The 16,428-nt window shown below is 44.7% G+C and overlaps 1 protein-coding gene across 1 annotated transcript in view; it reads left to right on the top strand.

Moving 5' to 3' along the window:
• Nucleotides 1-16,428, top strand: part of MYOF (myoferlin) — a 142,702-nt gene that overhangs the window by 7,780 nt on the left and 118,494 nt on the right. The window contains 2 exon segments of the mRNA XM_070432690.1: nucleotides 11,897-11,952; nucleotides 14,547-14,638. Of these exon segments, the coding sequence (XP_070288791.1) occupies nucleotides 11,897-11,952; nucleotides 14,547-14,638 (148 nt within the window).

Raw genomic sequence — 16,428 nt, forward strand, 5'->3', positions numbered from 1 at the left:
AGGGTGCTGGCACTTGTCAGCTTGGGTTTACTGGTGAGTTAATCCATCCCCATGGGATTTGGCCCTGCCAAGAGGCATGGGATTTTTATATCCTCTGCAACACCTAGCACAGGTTGAATATACATTTAATTTAAATTTAGTTTAGTTTATTTTTGTTGTCAAGGTAACATGTGTTTATAACATTATATAACTTTCAAGTGTACAATTTTATAATTTGAGATCTGTATGTACTACAATATGAGCACCATTAATGACTCAGTAAATTAAAGACTTTTGCCTTTTGAAGTGCTTTGTAAATACATGCATATCAATCCATTACCATACAATTGTTGAATATACATTTTAAATGGTGTCCAGGTCATGGGCCTCAGAGAAGCCAGAATCATGTCAGGTAGGAAGCTATTCACTGTCTTTCCCTCAGGGACTGATGGCTTCATGCCTCTGCCCCTCCCTGCACTGTCATCCACTTCCTGTCTGCACCTGGGCTGCCTTAGTGGTACCTCTCCTGCTCCCCTATAATTGGCATGGGACTTGCATGGGGCTTTGGGTTTCCACGGAGGTGACTTGGTCTTGATTATACATCAGCTACCATCTCAATGTCTCTAATGGAGGAATTGATTATGTATATTGTTTAATTTTAGTTCATTTAAATGTGCATAACCACATGTGCTTGTTGATGACCATATTGGACAGCACAGAGAGCAGGAGAACAGCTACAGTGGTTAAGAGTCCAGGACTTCCTCCCCCTCACAGTTGCCCAGCATCTCTATACCTCAGTTGTCTCATCTGCAAAATGGAGAGATCAATAGTTCCAGAATAAGCATGAGTAAAAAGTAAGTGTGTAGAAAGTGCTTTAAATGTTCAGAGCAACTTGGGTCTCCCGGAGATTCTGGGTAGGTGGACAGCCTGAGTGACAGCCACTTGCTATATACCAGCACCATAATTTATTAAATTCTTACACTGTCTTACACCTGTGTGTATGATCTTATTTAATCCTCACACTGTTGTTAGGAATAGGTATTATTATCATCTTTATTTTACCCATGGGGAAACTGAGGCAGAGACAAGTCAGGATTCAACTCGGGACCATCTGATTCCAGAGTCTCTGCGTATTCCCCGAGGTCATGATGGATAAAGAGATACAACCTGTGGCTAAAACAACAAAGTCAAATTATGAACGCTTCTCCCCACCCTGAATGTGTTGAGTTGTTTGGTGTGTTGGGGTCATTTGAACCCAGTCTGAAACGGGAAGAATGTGTACCAAGCACAAAAAGGATTAAAAAAAGAAGAAAAGAAAGAAAACCCAGCCCTCCTGGGATAAGTTTCCACAGGGCGAGGAAAGCCTTTATAACACGCTGTGACTCAGAAGCTGGGAGCTGACATAGCTTAGCAGTGAATTAGTTCCTCTGAATTCCACGTCAGAACCATTGTATTAGCAGTGACCAAAGCTCTAACTTATTATTGTACATGTAAAGGATTAAAAATTTAATATTTTTGGCAGGGTGAATTTTTACTTCACCTCACCTCAGTTCTATGGTTTATAACTGTCGTCAGATTTTACATCCCAGTAGTACAAACTATAAGTTAAAAAAATATATTTTCCCTTCTCTCTCTTTCATTATTAAAAAAAAATAAAAATGTTTCCTTTTGCTTTCTTATCTTCACTGCCTGGGCAGTCCCTGTCTCTCTCTTCCCGCTCTTTTGCTGCTGTTTCTTCCTATTGCTTCTCTCAAACATCAATTCACTCAACAAGTATTGATCAAGAGCGCACTCTGCCAGACTGTGTGCTCAGCTCTGCGAATCAGATGAGGAACAAGCCAGACCTGGCTCCTGCCTGCATGCAGCTTACAGTCTAATGCAAGTCCTAGTTCTGAGTGAACTCCTGGAGGCATTACCATGATTTGCAGGTCACATTGAAGATGAGAGCTTACTAGCTGTGAAACACTGCTCTTGGAGCTTCACATACATTTATTCATTTCATTCTCACCAGAAAATGAAAATGTTCATTTTATGCCTGAAGAGACCAAGTGTTAGGGAGAGTGGGTTGCCCCATTCAAGGTCCCACAGCAGGTTCCAGGTGGAGCTGGGACCCACACACCCAGCTGAGGTGGTGACATCCCTGTGTCCCTAGGCACATGCCCAATCAGGCATCAAACCCCAAAACTGGGTATGAGCTCTTACCAGGAATCGAACCCACAACCATATGATGCATGGGACTATGTTCCAACCAACTGAGCCACACCAGCCAGGGCTATCCTGATTTTTTGAGATGAGGAGATGAATCTCAGACAGGGCAAGAGAGTCCAAAGCTGGGCAGCCAGGAAGAGGCAAGGAAGGACTAGCACCCCAGTCCCGAGACTCTTGGTCCTGCACACTTTTACCCTGCTGCGTGCACAGCTGGCTTTCTTAGTGCTCGACATCTCCCTTCATTCAGTCTATGCTCCACCCCCATCCCACTAACAGCAGCAATCCACAAACTCCCATCCCAGCACTGCCTCAAACCTGCAGCAACTGACCAGCCTAGCTCACCAAGGTGCCCAGAGGTCAAAGCCATGCATAGCACGGGGAGGAGGGCTGAGGACAGTGCATGAAAACTGCTGCCAGTGGCAAAAATCCCATTCAGAGAGATTATTAATTATGGGATGTGGGAGCTGAGGCTTGGGCCTAATTTAGCTAAAAGTTTGTTGCCTGGGAGGGATAGGATCAAATGAGCAAGATTTTGACTCAGTGCTTTGTGCTTATTTTCAAAGTTCTTTTCTGTGACTATTGTCTTTTTTAGAAAAAATATATGTGTGTATATATGTATATATATATTTTAATATTAATTTTTTATTGGTTTCAGAGAGGAAGGGAGAGGGAGAGAGAGATAGAAACATCAATGATGAGAGAAAAATCATTGATCAGCTGCCTCCTGCACACCCCCTACTGGGGATTGAGCCCACAACCCAGGCCTGTGACCTTGACTGGAATCAAACCCAGGACCCTTCAGTTCACAGGCCAACGCTCTGTCCACTGAGCCAAACCAGCTAGGGCTATTTTATTTTCTCTTATACCATCTCTTCTTGACAGGGAGAGCAGAGGACCTGGATCCTCTTCACGTTGTCTGATGGGAGGCAGTTTATCATTCCAGCCAACACATAGGAGTGTCCCCCGTGTCCTAGGCACTTTCATGCTTTCCCATTTGATGGTAGACCCAACGGTATGCTTTCCATCCCCTCTTTCGGGACACTCAGGCTGCCCCTTGGAAACTCTAGGAACTCTCCATCTCCTCAAGCTGGGTTTGAAGGGAATTTGCCGAATAGCGGCCTTCACCCATCGTCTAGCAAATATTGCCTCAGAAACATAGGCAGAGGCCGGAGAGCCTAAGAGGCTTAGGGACCAGAACAGCTGCATTCAAATCCTGGCTTTGTTTCTTACTAGCAGGTGGCCCTGGACAAGCGACTTAATTTTACTCAAAAGAAGGATGATAATAGTGACAAGTAACATATGCAAAGCCCCTGGAAGAGTGCCTGGCATATTAGGAGCCCTATATATGGCAGCCATTATTCCTGGGCATTAGGTACCAATATTTATTAATGAAGAAAACTAGATACAGGGAGTTGGAGTAAATGGCCCAAAGTCACTCGGCTGTAATGGTGACAATGTGGCAGGTCGCCTGGTACCCTCAGCTCAAGGAGTTAATAAAGAGCACAGGTTTGGAAATGAAACCGACTTGGGGCTGCAGCTCAGCTCTGCTACTTAGCTCCGGGGTCTTTGGCAAGACAGTTCCCATCACAGAACCTCCATTTTCCTCATCAGTCAAATGGGGATTTCTAATACCTCCCTTGTGAGGATTAGATGTGAATGTGTTTAGCGTGCCACACACAGAATAGATGCTCACATGCAAAATAAACGAACAAACCAAAAGGGCACAAGGCTCCGTTCTCGATCGAGGCAGCCAGTCCAGGTGCCTGGCCTACCTGGGCTTCCCCCACCTGCAGCCGGGCAGCTGGCAGAGCTGGAGCATGACCACTCCCTGGGGCCAGCCGTTAGGAAGAAGATTCTGTATGAGTCATTCAGATCCACTCAGCTTGCCCGCAGTTCCCTCGGATTTGGTTTTGATCCAAGAGTTGTGTGCCTGAAAGGGCATCTCCAGAGGCCAGTGGGGCACTGGATGCGGAAAGCGGGGCGGGGACCCTGCCCGCCTTTCTGCCTGGGCGTTCCTGTTGATCAGTGGTATCAGTGACTGCTTCAGAAATGTGCAAACACAGCCTTGCTTTGTATCACAGCTGCCTTTTGGCCAAAATGCCTTTCCCCTAGAACCCGTTTGGCAACCTCTCCTGGAGCCGCAGGGCAGCCAGGTTTGGGAAATAAAAAGTCAGAGATACTGCTTTAGCCAGCTTGACCTGAGCGGGCCACATGTCTCGAGCTCCCCACGGGTTCCTCTAAGTCAGTGGTTCTCAACCTTCCTAATGCTGCGACCCTTTAATACAGTTCCTCATGTTGTGGTGACCCCCAACCATAAAGTTATTTTCGTTGCTACTTCATAACTGTAATTTTGCTACTGTTATGAATCGTAATGTAAATATCTGATATGCAGCATGTATTTTCATTGTTACAAATTGAACATAATTAAAGCATAGTGATTAATCACAAAAACAATATGTAATTATATATGTGTTTTTTGATGGTCTTAGGCGACCCCTGTGAAAGGGTCGTTCGACCCCCAAAGGGGTCTCGACCCACAGGTTGAGAACTGCTGCTCTAAGTCCTGAGGACAGAGGACTCTCCTGCTGGCCCTTCCCAGAGCCTTCCTGGCTCTTGTGGGAATTCTCCCAGATGCTGGTGGCTGCCAGGGAGAAGTAGACACTGCCCACATACCAGCTGCCCCAGGGGCCCTCAGAGCTCTGGAACGGAGCCAGGTGAGAGAACTATTCCACCAGGGCTGTGCCCGGTGCCACTGAGCACTTCCTCTGGGCCCTGCCCTCCAGGAAGGGCGCCACAGCCTGGACAACCGCCTGGGTCCACAAGGGCTGCTGCCCAGCTGCTATAATAAGAAGTCCTAGCTCTTGTTGAGCTTTCTGGGCCCTGTGCTGAGCACTTGATAGTCATCCTCCAGCAACTCTAGTAATAATACTTTTATGAGCTTAAGAAGTCCAATTCATTCAAATCATGGAGGGATTCCTATGCAGTGAGCACCCTGGGGAGAATAACAATATTAATAAAATACGGCTTCAGCCTTCAAGGAGTCATTATCCAGTATTAATCTCCAACTTTGGAGACTGCTCTGTGTCTCTTTGCCAGAGTCTGGATCCCAGCTCTACCACTTCCTAGCCATGTGACCTCTGGTAAATTGCTTAACCTCTCTGTGTCTTGGCTTCCTCCTTTGTAACTGGGGATGGTCATAACAGAATTCACCTCTTAGTGTTTTGTAAAGATTAAATGAGACAGTCCATGGAAGATACTGGGAACAGTGACTAGTTCATAGTACTTCATAACTGTTAACCATGCATGAGTGGGCTTCAGGGGTGGGGGTAGGGGTGGGATCTGTGAAATTCTAGGCCAAATAGTGGGTGACTTTGTGTGTATGTGTGAATATTTTTCAAAACGAAGGGTCCGTGACCTGGGGACACAGAGAAGATGAAGAAGTACTTCCGAATGGGAGGTCAAGTTTAGCTGCATGGCTGATCTGCTTATTTTGCCTACCAAAGAGCTGAGTTACTTAGGGAAGCTTTGTAAATGGCACCTCCACATCTTCTGGGGCCCTTTAGTAAGACATAGCAATCTAACCAATCGGGACTCAGGGGGACTTCGTAAGACTCATGTACCTGGAAGAAAACTTAGGGATTATCTATTCTAAATTCACACGAGGGACTCTGAGGTCAATGGTTGAACCTTATGTCTCCCAGAGATAGCAGCTCAAAGAAATGGAGAGTTAACTGATGTGAAAGTCCAATCAGAAATGCTGGGCCAACACCTGCCCTTTTCCCTGCAGAATTGTTAAGGCTCTGTGCAATGGTGTGTCTTCGGAAATATTTAAAATGTGTTACCATTATAGCTGTTACTCCATGAGCACCTGGCTCTCCAGAGAATAGGGTGTGTGTGTGTGTGTGTGTGTGTGATAGAGTGTGTGTGTGTGTGTGTGTGTGTGTGTGAGAGAGAGAGAGAGAGAGAGAGAGAGAGAGAGGAAGATAGAGAGATATATACTAGCATATATATAGAGAGATTTAATTTAAGGAATTAACTCATGTGATTATAGGGGGCTGGCAAGTCTGAAATTTGTGGGGCAGGCTGGTAGGCTGGAAACTCTGGCAGGATTTCTGTCAGAGGCAGGATTACAGTCTTGAGGCAGAATTCCTTCTCCAGGAAACCTCAGTTTTTGCTCTTAAGGCCTTCAACTACTAGTATTTGGACAAAGCCCACCCATATTATGGAGAGTAATCTGCTTTACTGAAAAACAATCCTATATAATACAAGCATAGTATGCAAATTGTCCCCTCCACCGGGAGTTCATCTGGGAGTTCGACCAGGGGGCGGGGCCAGCCTGGGGAAGGGAGGGAGTACCAGGCCGGCAGCTGGCAGCCGCTAGGGACCTTACCAGTGCACTGGGCCTCTAGTTGATTATAAATGTTAATCACATCTATAAAATGCCTTCATCACAACATCTAGACCAGTGTTTGTCCAAACAGCTGGCATCACAGCTTAGCCAAGTTGACACACAAAATTAACTAATCACACTGGTCCGCTCAGCAATCCAGCCTTAGGAGTCACAGTGTCTCTTGAGCCTTTTCAGTAAGAGTCCAACACACTGTCTGGTAGGTGAATAGCAAAGGAAATGGTTCCGTGCAAGAGGGAGCATGCTGGCTTGGCAAAGAGTGTTTGTTCAGTTCTCAGGGAAATGTTACTCAGAAGTTGGCGTGCAGGTTAATTACTGCAACGGTGACCTTCACAAAACTGAGAGAGAAGCAGGCGTAGCTAATCAGAAAACAGGAAATGCCCCAAAGAATGCCTTGAGTTCTGGTCTAGGGTGTATTCTGCATTTGAATCTGTTGTAATGTTCTGGGCTGAAAGTATTTAATTCCTTTCCATAGGAAGACATAGTCATCTTAATAAAATCAGAGTGGGAAGAGGGGAAGGTGGTGAGAATGGAGAAGGGAAATTTTCCATAATTTAATCTGATGTTTAGTGCCTGCAATTTCAACTTTTTTTTTTAAGAGGTGGAATTGAATAACTGAATACTAGTAATATAAACATGTGACTCTGTGGCTTCTGGTAATAAAGGAATTTATCTATTTTAAAAAAAGAATTTATCTACCCTTCCCCACCCCCCACCCCCTACACACACATGTCTATGTGTAAAAATAGGCTTTCAACAAAATGCAATGTATACACATTTTGATAGAAATCAGTCTCCTCCTTGGAAGGGATTCTCCCGAAGGGAGAACTGGTTTGCTTTCCAGGAGGAGAGGAGCTAATGCCAGCGACTTAACCTTCCCCTCTTAGCTAGGGAGATAAGAGGTCAGTGTTTAAATGCATGGGGTCTAGAATCAGACCAGTCCTGAGATCATATCGTTTTGTCTTTTAAAGGAAGAATTCAACTGAGTAAAGTTGAAGGTATAATTGGCTCCATTAAGTGATTCAGGATAGAGGGCAGTGCCCTTAGCACGAACATTGTGTCCAAGTGCAGGAGCACAGGAAGTTCCACCTGAATAGCCCCATCTGATCTGCGGTCAGCCTACATCAGCTGGGACTCAACCGGTCCCCTTTGTTCTCCACACACAACTGAATCACGTCTTTAGGAAAATATATTGGAAGAGTTGTTGGGCAACTTTATTTTTTTTGTGTTGGATTATGAACTTTTTGACGTTACAAAGCCCAGTTTCTAACACCCTCCTTCCCAAGTGGCTTGTATCAGCCAAATGAAGCTTAGCCTGGCATTCACGTCTTTACGGTGTGACCATAACCTTCCCACACAGCTTGGTTGGTGTGACCATAACCTTCCCACACAGCTTGGTTGGTGTGACCATAACCTTCCCACACAGCTTGGTTGCCTTTACTCCCTTCCACATCCCTTGGTTCCAGCCAATTGGGCTGTGCAGTGTCCCTAGACATGACCTGTTCTCTTTGCCTCGGTGGCTGACCCACCCACCCCATTTCCCCTGCCTGGAGTTACCTTTTCTCCCAGCTCCACATCCAGTCCATCCTTGTCCTGTGATCCCCAGCTCAGCCTCTGCTTCCTCCTCAAGGCCTTACCTGGTGCCCACAGCCCCAAGTCGCCTCCCCTTCTCCTGAATTTGTATTTTCATCTGTACCTCTCTGATGCCAACTGAAGCCATCTGTCTATATCAGTCACCTGGCCACATCTACCTCCCCACTGGACCACCTGAGAGCAGGAACCATGTCTTAGGTATCTTTGTATTCCCCACAGTGTCCAGCTCAGTGCCTGACAAGTGATATTTCAAAGATATTTGTTGGATGGAAGAATGATGTTGTAGATTAAGGTTTGTGGAAGAACTCACTTACTGACCATTCCCATGGGCTGAGTTATGAGGTCCCTTTGCCTGACCTGGCCACTCATTATTCCCATCACTGGCTATATATCTATATCTATATCTATATATATATAATATATAATATATAATATATAATATATAATATATAATATATAATATATATTATATATATTACATATATTATATATAATATATATATTATATATATAGACATATATATTATATAATATATATAATATATATATTATATATGTATATATATATTTTTTATATATATATTATATATATATATATAATATATATATATTTATTAGAGGCCCGGTGCACGAAATTTGTGCATGGGTAAGGTCCCTAGGCCTGGCCAGCAATCAGGACCGATCGGGGCCTTCTGGCTGCCCCGGGCCTTCCTTCTGGCAGCCAACCGGGGCCTCCCTTCCCCAGCTGCCGGTTGTTGACCAAGGCCTTCCTTCATTCTGCACCACCCCCGGTGGTCAGCGCACGTCATAGCAAGTGATCGAACTCCCGGTCTTCCGGTCAAACTCCCAAGGATGCCAAGCCACATATGATATTTATGCATTTTCTTTTTTATCCCATGGTCCTCACTATGAGTTTATTGAGTTCTTACTATGTAACAATTCATCCAGTTATTCGTTTATCAGTACTTTATTAACAAACTGTTTTATGCCAGGTATCGCTTTTTGTACTGAAGATATAACAGTTATTTTTAAAAAATACAATTCTTTACTGAGTTTATAGTACAGAGAGTCACTAATTAAGTAATCACACTAATGAATATTAAATTAGATAGTAAAATCAGGACTTTGAGTGTCTCATTTCATGTGTCTTCTTTATCCAATGTTTCTGGCAGCTTCCAGTGAGGCACTGCGGTGTGGTAGCAAACACACACTCAGGTTTGGTACCTGATGTAGGTTCGGATTCTGGCTCTGTTTCCTTATTAGCTGGGTGACCTTAGACGAGTTAACCAGCTTCTCTCAATTCCTTGTCGGTGAAATGGGGATGAGAATGTTGACCTTGCAGGGCTGTCTTAAGGATGTAGACATGCAGTAGAAAGCACAGCCTGGCCCTTGTAGGTGGATATTTAGGGGAAGCTGCTGTAATTGTGGGCAGAAGCCATTTTACCCAACTCCGTCTGCTGAAAAATCCGTTGCACGGATCCTCTTTCTCTCCAGAGCACTTGTACTGTAACCAGAGAGGAAGATTGAGAGGTGTCTGTGGATGAGGGGAGGGTGAGTGGGCATGGAAGTGTGGGAGAGGACACCAGGACAGCTGCTAGTGACATCAGACTCAGACCCAGTGAGGGGGCATGAGCCCCACAGAAGGGCCACAGTCAGAGCTCACGGGTCCAGGCAGGAGTTTGGTAGGGTCATGCTGCAGTTTGGAAAGGGAAGCCAGCGAGGCTTTGGGAGCCCACTCAAGTGGAAAAGTTAATGCTTAGCAGAGGGAGGGTGATGACTCATGGCTTTGCTATGCTGAGGTCTCGGAAGAATGAGGTGGTGAGTCCCACTGTTGGCCGTGTGCTGGGAGCCTTAGCAATGTGGCATTCTGCTGAACAAAACACATTACCTCCTACATTTCGCTGTAGTGGAGGGGAAGCTGAGGATTGGTTCAAAGTGTGGCCACCAACGGGAGACTGCCTGGGTTCAAAACCTGACCCTGCTTCTTACTAACTGGGTGACTGAGTACGTTATTTAGCTTCTCAATTTCCTTAGCTGTGAAAGAGGGATGGAAATAACTGTACATACCTCCTCGGATTTTTAAGAAGAATAGATGATGTGAGAGAATAGAAAATAGATATGTTGGTCTCTCCCTGCAACCCTGTTCCTGACACAGAGCTTTTAAAACCCTTGTAATGTCCTACGTAATACAAGCAGCAGGAGCATGTCTTGTTCTAATAGTTGGTCTTTGACCCTGTTCCTGACACAGGGCTCCTAAAACCCTTGTAAATTCCTAAGTGATAAAAGCACTAGGAGTATCATTTGTTCTCACGAGGCCACTCTGGGGGGACTCCTGGGTGAGGGCTGGTCCCAGAAACACCAGGCCGGAATGAGAAGCTTGGAATTTTCAGCCCCCCCCCCTCCTCCCCACTCTTCTAGGCAGGGGAGCACATTCATGTACTGGGAGGGTGATGCACCCTAACTCCCTGGGGACAGAGCTTGGGACCCTCTCAGACCTTGCTGTATGTATCTCATCTGGCTGCGCATCAGCATCCTTTATGATATCCTTTAATAAACTGGTAACATGAGTGTTTCGCTGAGTTCTATGAGGCGCTCTGGCTAAGAGGGGGTGGTTTATAAGTGAACTGTCGGAAGCACAGGTGACAACCTGGACTTGCTTTTGGTGTCTGAAGTGGGAGGGGCGGCCGTCTTGTGGGACTGAGCCCTTAACCTGTGAGATCTGGAGCTTTCTCCAGGCAGATAGCGTCAGAACGGGGTTAAATTGTAGGACACCCACCTGGTATCGGAGACAGTTGTTTGGTGGGGGACTCCGCTCCATACATCTGGTGTCAGAAGTGCTGTGTTTTGAGTGATGGTAAAAGAGACACACAGGAGGAAAAGCTGGTTTGTTTTCTGAAAACAGATGAGCAAACATTAGCTCTGATTTTGGTAAGGATCTGGGGACAGAGGGGCCTAATAGGAGCCCCTGCTCTTGGGACTTCGCTCCAAGAAAACTTACACACCAGCTGGATTGACGTTGACTCGACCAGGTAGGTAGGTGTGCTATCGAGTCTCCGACACAAAGACAACCTTGTGTCTTCAGAAAAGGTGGACCAGGAGTAAAGGCAGCAACCCCCCAACTCTCTGTGGGTCCTGGAAAGTGTTTACCTGTGAATTACCTTGTGCTGAGGCCTGTGGGAGGGAGTCCAGCTTAATCTTTAAACGGTCAGGATCTTGACCACACACAGAGGCAGCATGGACTTCAGAGCTGAAACTCCGGGTCCTGCCAGCGCACCTCTGCCACGTGTGAGCTCCGACACCCTTCTTCACTCCTTTGAGTCTTGTGTCCTCATTTATAAAATGGGGACACCTACATGCCAAAGGTTAGCTGTGTTGGTTTCTTTCTGCAAAAAGCTGGAGAGACAGAGGCCCTGCGTAATCTTGGTCTACAGGAACTGGTGAGGGAGAGGCAGGGGATTTCGGTGTTTTCATATTTCCATGATTTTGAGTCCCCCATCCCTAGACCTGGGGATGGGAAAAACGTTTTAGACTGAAACCTGCTGTTGGGTTTGGAAAACTTTGATTCAGAGAGCCCCTACCCTAGACAGATGAAAGGGACAGCCAGGCACATCGTTGGCCTTCAGGGAAATGTTCTTTGAATGAACAAGTGAATGGTACCTGCTCTATAAATACGTCTAATTGTTGGTATCTCTTATTTTTTATTTGCAGATGAGAAAAAGAAAACAAAGAAAATTGATAGTGAACTCAACCCTGTCTGGAATGAGGTGACTTCATTTTTTTTTTTAACTTTGTTTCAATGAATAAGCTACATCTGGTGACCCCATCTTTGGTCAGAGGTGGACACTTCCCTTTGGAAGGAGAATCTCTGCATTTCGCCCCCACCCCTTCCGTCTCCCTATGTGGCCAAGGAGACAGCAGAGCAGTTCAAGGAGACAGAGCACAGTGGCATGTCCTGTGCAGTGGAGGTGTGGTGAGCGGTGCGGTGAAGAGGGCTGGGTTCTAGCCTGGAGCAGCCTTGAGCTTGCTATGCGGCCTTGGTCCAGTCATGTTGTCTATGTGGGCACATCTGTAGAGCAAGGGATGGTATTAGAACATCTCCAGAGTCCCAGAGGGAACGCTCCATAGTTAAAAACATATGCCTGTGACTAATCAAGAGTGTATCACATGATACTTTGTGTGTCTGGCTGAGTCAAGATATTTACTGTTCTTATTTTGACAAAATAATATATACCAGTATTTAACGTAAAAATTTTGAAAACTTCAGATCAGCATAAAAAATTACCTTTGGCCCTAGCTGGTGTGGCTCAGTGGTAGAGCCTCAGACTGTGAGCCAAAGGGTCGCAGGTTGGTTCCTGGTCAAGGGCACGTATCTGGGCTGCAGGTTCGATCCCCAGCTCCAGTTGGGGAGCATGTGGGAGGCAACTAGTCAATGTGTTTCTCTCACATAGATGTTTCTCTCTCCCTCCCTCTCACTCTCTCTAAAAATCAATGGAGGAAATATCCTCAGGTGAGGATTAACAAAAAAAAAAAATATTACTTTTGGTCCTACGATCCAGAAACAACTACTGTTAACATATGGGATATATCAATAAATGTTTATTGACTAAATATATTTAATAAAACATGATGTCTTAAAATTAGCAAATTAGCTTCATAAAGCAAGTACAGTTTCTTATCCTACTTTTTTACTATTATATCCTAAGCACATACCCATATCATTTCATTCAAAAGCATCTTGAATGACTATGTAATATTGCATTGAAGGGATATAATATAATTTATTTATCCCCCTCCCCTGTATTTAATACATTTATAGATATGTGAAAATTGTAATTCCTTCCACTGAGTAGGATTTTCCTATGCTGGCTAATTTTTGAAAAGTTGATTGTCAGCCCCATTGTTTTTTCCAATAGCCAGTCACACCTCCCTGGGTAAGGGCAGTGATAAATGTCTTTGATATTTTCACTAAGTCGGAGGCTGTGAAGACTTCCTCTCCCAACTAGTGTCAATATCTCCGTATGAGAAAGACCGAACCTTCTCATTGAATGAGGTGAAGGCAAGAAGCTTCTTAATGCCTTTCTGAAAAGCCCTCCCACAGAGCTCCAAGAATAAAATAAATAAAAGTACACGTACACGTGCATTTAGTGCTTTGGGTCTGAGTGATGCTAGCGGTCCTCTTTATATTCGAGGTCACACCACACGGGCGATGGCAGAGAGGTGTACGATCATGTGAGCAGGTGTGTCCTCCGCAGGGCATCATCCATCTGACCCCATTTTGTTTCCCTCCCATTTCCCCCCTCATATTGCAAAAGTATTTATCAAGCGAACTTTTTTTGTTGGTAATCCTTGCCCGAGGATATTTTTTGCGTTGATTTTTAGAGAGAGTGGAAGGGAGAGGGAAAGATAGAGAGAGAAAAACATTGATGTGGGAGACATACCGATTGGTTGCCTCCTGCATGTATCCCAACCAGGGTCTGGGATGGAGCCTGCGACTGAAGTACATGCCCTTGACCAGAATTGAACCCGGGACCCTTCAGTCCAGAGGCTGATGCTCTATCCACTGAGCCAAACCAACCAGGGCTCAAGAAACTTAATTGCAGTTTTATAACTGAAACCTAACCAAATGAAATGCCAACCCCAAACCCATCAGAATTAGTGGGTGTGTTCTAATATGAGCTATGAGACAATTTTCTATCCATTCCAGACCCATTACAAGGAGAATTAAATCATCAGTAGATACTGCTTTATTTAATTCATTTATTACACAATCAATCAAAGGCATCAGTGGTACTGTGTTGATTTTTTTTTTTTTTTTTTTTTTACATTTGTCAGTAGACAGCGATTTGTTGCATTAAGATGAAAGTCTCATCTGACTATAGCACTGGCCACAGTGGGACATTGAATGAGGGGCTGATGCATTTTAGAAAATGTTTTCTAGGTCATTCATCTCTTTGATAATATTATGTTTAGGAAGAGCAAGTAATTTAAAAATAGCCACTGAAGAAAACATTTTCACATCTACATTTTATTTTATTCTTTGCAACATTGTGGTAGGCATTGTCAGTTCTCTGAGTATGAGGTAGGGGTTGGTGACATGTCCAGGGACACAGAGCCTGGTAAATGGGAGCCAGGAGTCACCACTGGGTCCTTGGAGGCTAAGTCTGGTTTACTTTCCCACAGTCCTCAGCAGCCTCCAGGCTTAGAATTTAATTTATAATTTAATCACTTCCATCTAACTATAAATTTGAAAGGTTGACATTGGTGAAGATAATGACCCAGCGATTAGTGTTGGTACATTTCATTGTCTTCCCTGATCCTTTTAACAGCCTTTTTGTTTTCGTAACCTTTCTGTGGACAGATTTTGGAGTTTGACTTGAGGGGCATACCACTCGACTTTTCATCCTCCCTTGGAATTGTTGTGAAAGATTTTGAGACAATTGGACAAAATAAGTAAGTTGACTTCAACTCTTTTTCTCATTTGGCATATTATCTTACTGTTGTTTATTTTATTGAAAGAACACATCTTTAATAACATTTTATAATACTTCCAATATAATCATACTTTAATTCCATGTCATCCCCCACTTCTGAGCCAATATCAGCTGTGGTTAATCAATCACGGTGCTTTTATTCAAACGTCTACTAGTATATTCCTAAAAGGCTGCAGACACTAAGCCACCACTAGTCTATCCAGTTTGGCACTTAGTCTGAAAGCTATTTACACTCCAGAAACTTCTTTGTTAGTTGAATATAGTCATTTCCTACCTCTGGTGGTTTATCTAAACTGCAGTTATATTGGACACAGGGAAAATACTTTCTCCCAATTATGTGTGACCCATATACATCTCATTCAAGTGATACTTCCAGCCCCACTTCCATTTTAATGTCTTATTGGCCTTTTAAACCCAACAGATCTAAACCAGTTTCTTTGTCTTATTGCCTCTATCAATTTCCAGTGGGGGAGAGGGGTGTGATGGTATGCCATGGTGGCACCGAGGGTAGTCCCCTGGGTAAAGCTGGGGGGGGGGGGGGGGTTCCCAACTAGGTTTCCATGGGACAGAGTGACCTCAGTAAATTCACTCCATTCCTTGATCTGGACTCGGGCCTTATATTGACTCAGAACCCAGTCTTAGGTAAACAATTCAAACCAAACTAGCTTACAAGAAACCAGTGCTTAACACCAGGTTACTTAGTTGTTATTTTCCGATGGAAATAAATGCTTGGCAGGAGGGTATTCCTACTCTCCGATCATTGAATTCTCCTTTATGTCATACCACATAAGAAACCAAATTACAGTGGGGCCTTGACTTACGAGTTTAATTCGTTCCGTGACGGAGCTCGTAACTCAAGTTACTCGTATGTCAAATCAATCGTGAACGAGTGAGACACATGATGCTGGGCTGATGTTGTGGCGTTCACTGTGACGTTCGCTGCGCCAACTAGCGGTGGGGTATCTGAAGCTGGCTCGTCACCCGAATTTTAGCTCGCAACTCAAAGCAAAAAATAGGCCGAGAGACGGCTCGTATCTCGAAAAACTCGTTAGTCGGGACACTCGTAAGTGTCCATGATTGTATCCATGATTGTAAGATGTCATTGACCATAAGATGTACTATTAAATTAATAACAGGTTTGGGGGAGAAGGAAGCCTGATATTAAATACCTGTGCCAATTGTAAGAAGCATCCCAATTTGTAGTAATTTCATTCCTAGTAGAACGGGAATGCATTTACAAATGTATGTCTCAGCCTCAGGCGCATTTGGTATGATCAGAGGGCTGCAGTGACAGCAATAAGTTCAGGGAGGGTGACCGTGTGCCCAGATTTGCTTAGGACAGTCCTGGTTTATGGTCGCAGCACAATGATTAATAATGCCCCTTTTGCTGTCAACAGTGGCTTGGTTTGGCCACTAAATTAGATGGTCGCCCTAATCGCTTGGGATTTTGAAGAAGGACTCAAGATGCCAGTCAGGTGGAGCTTAGAGAGCAGGAGAAGCTGGGACGGGGAAGGGAGATGAGATCATCAGAGCCACAGCACACGGCTTTGTGAACCACAACACGAGCTTTGGATGTCATTCTTAGTTAAGCAGGAATCCATTAAAGGGTTTCGAATATGATCTGACTTATATTTTAGAAGGGTCACCTAGGCCAGTGGTCGGCAAACTGTGGCTCGCGAGCCACATGCGGCTCTTTGTTGAGTGTGGCTCTTCCACAAAATACCACGTGCAGGCGCGCATGTACAGTGC

This window comes from Myotis yumanensis, unplaced genomic scaffold, assembly GCF_028538775.1.
Source record: "Myotis yumanensis isolate MYYU_CA2020_CCGP unplaced genomic scaffold, mMyoYum1.0.hap1 SCAF_13, whole genome shotgun sequence".
NCBI classification, from domain to species: domain Eukaryota; kingdom Metazoa; phylum Chordata; class Mammalia; order Chiroptera; family Vespertilionidae; genus Myotis; species Myotis yumanensis.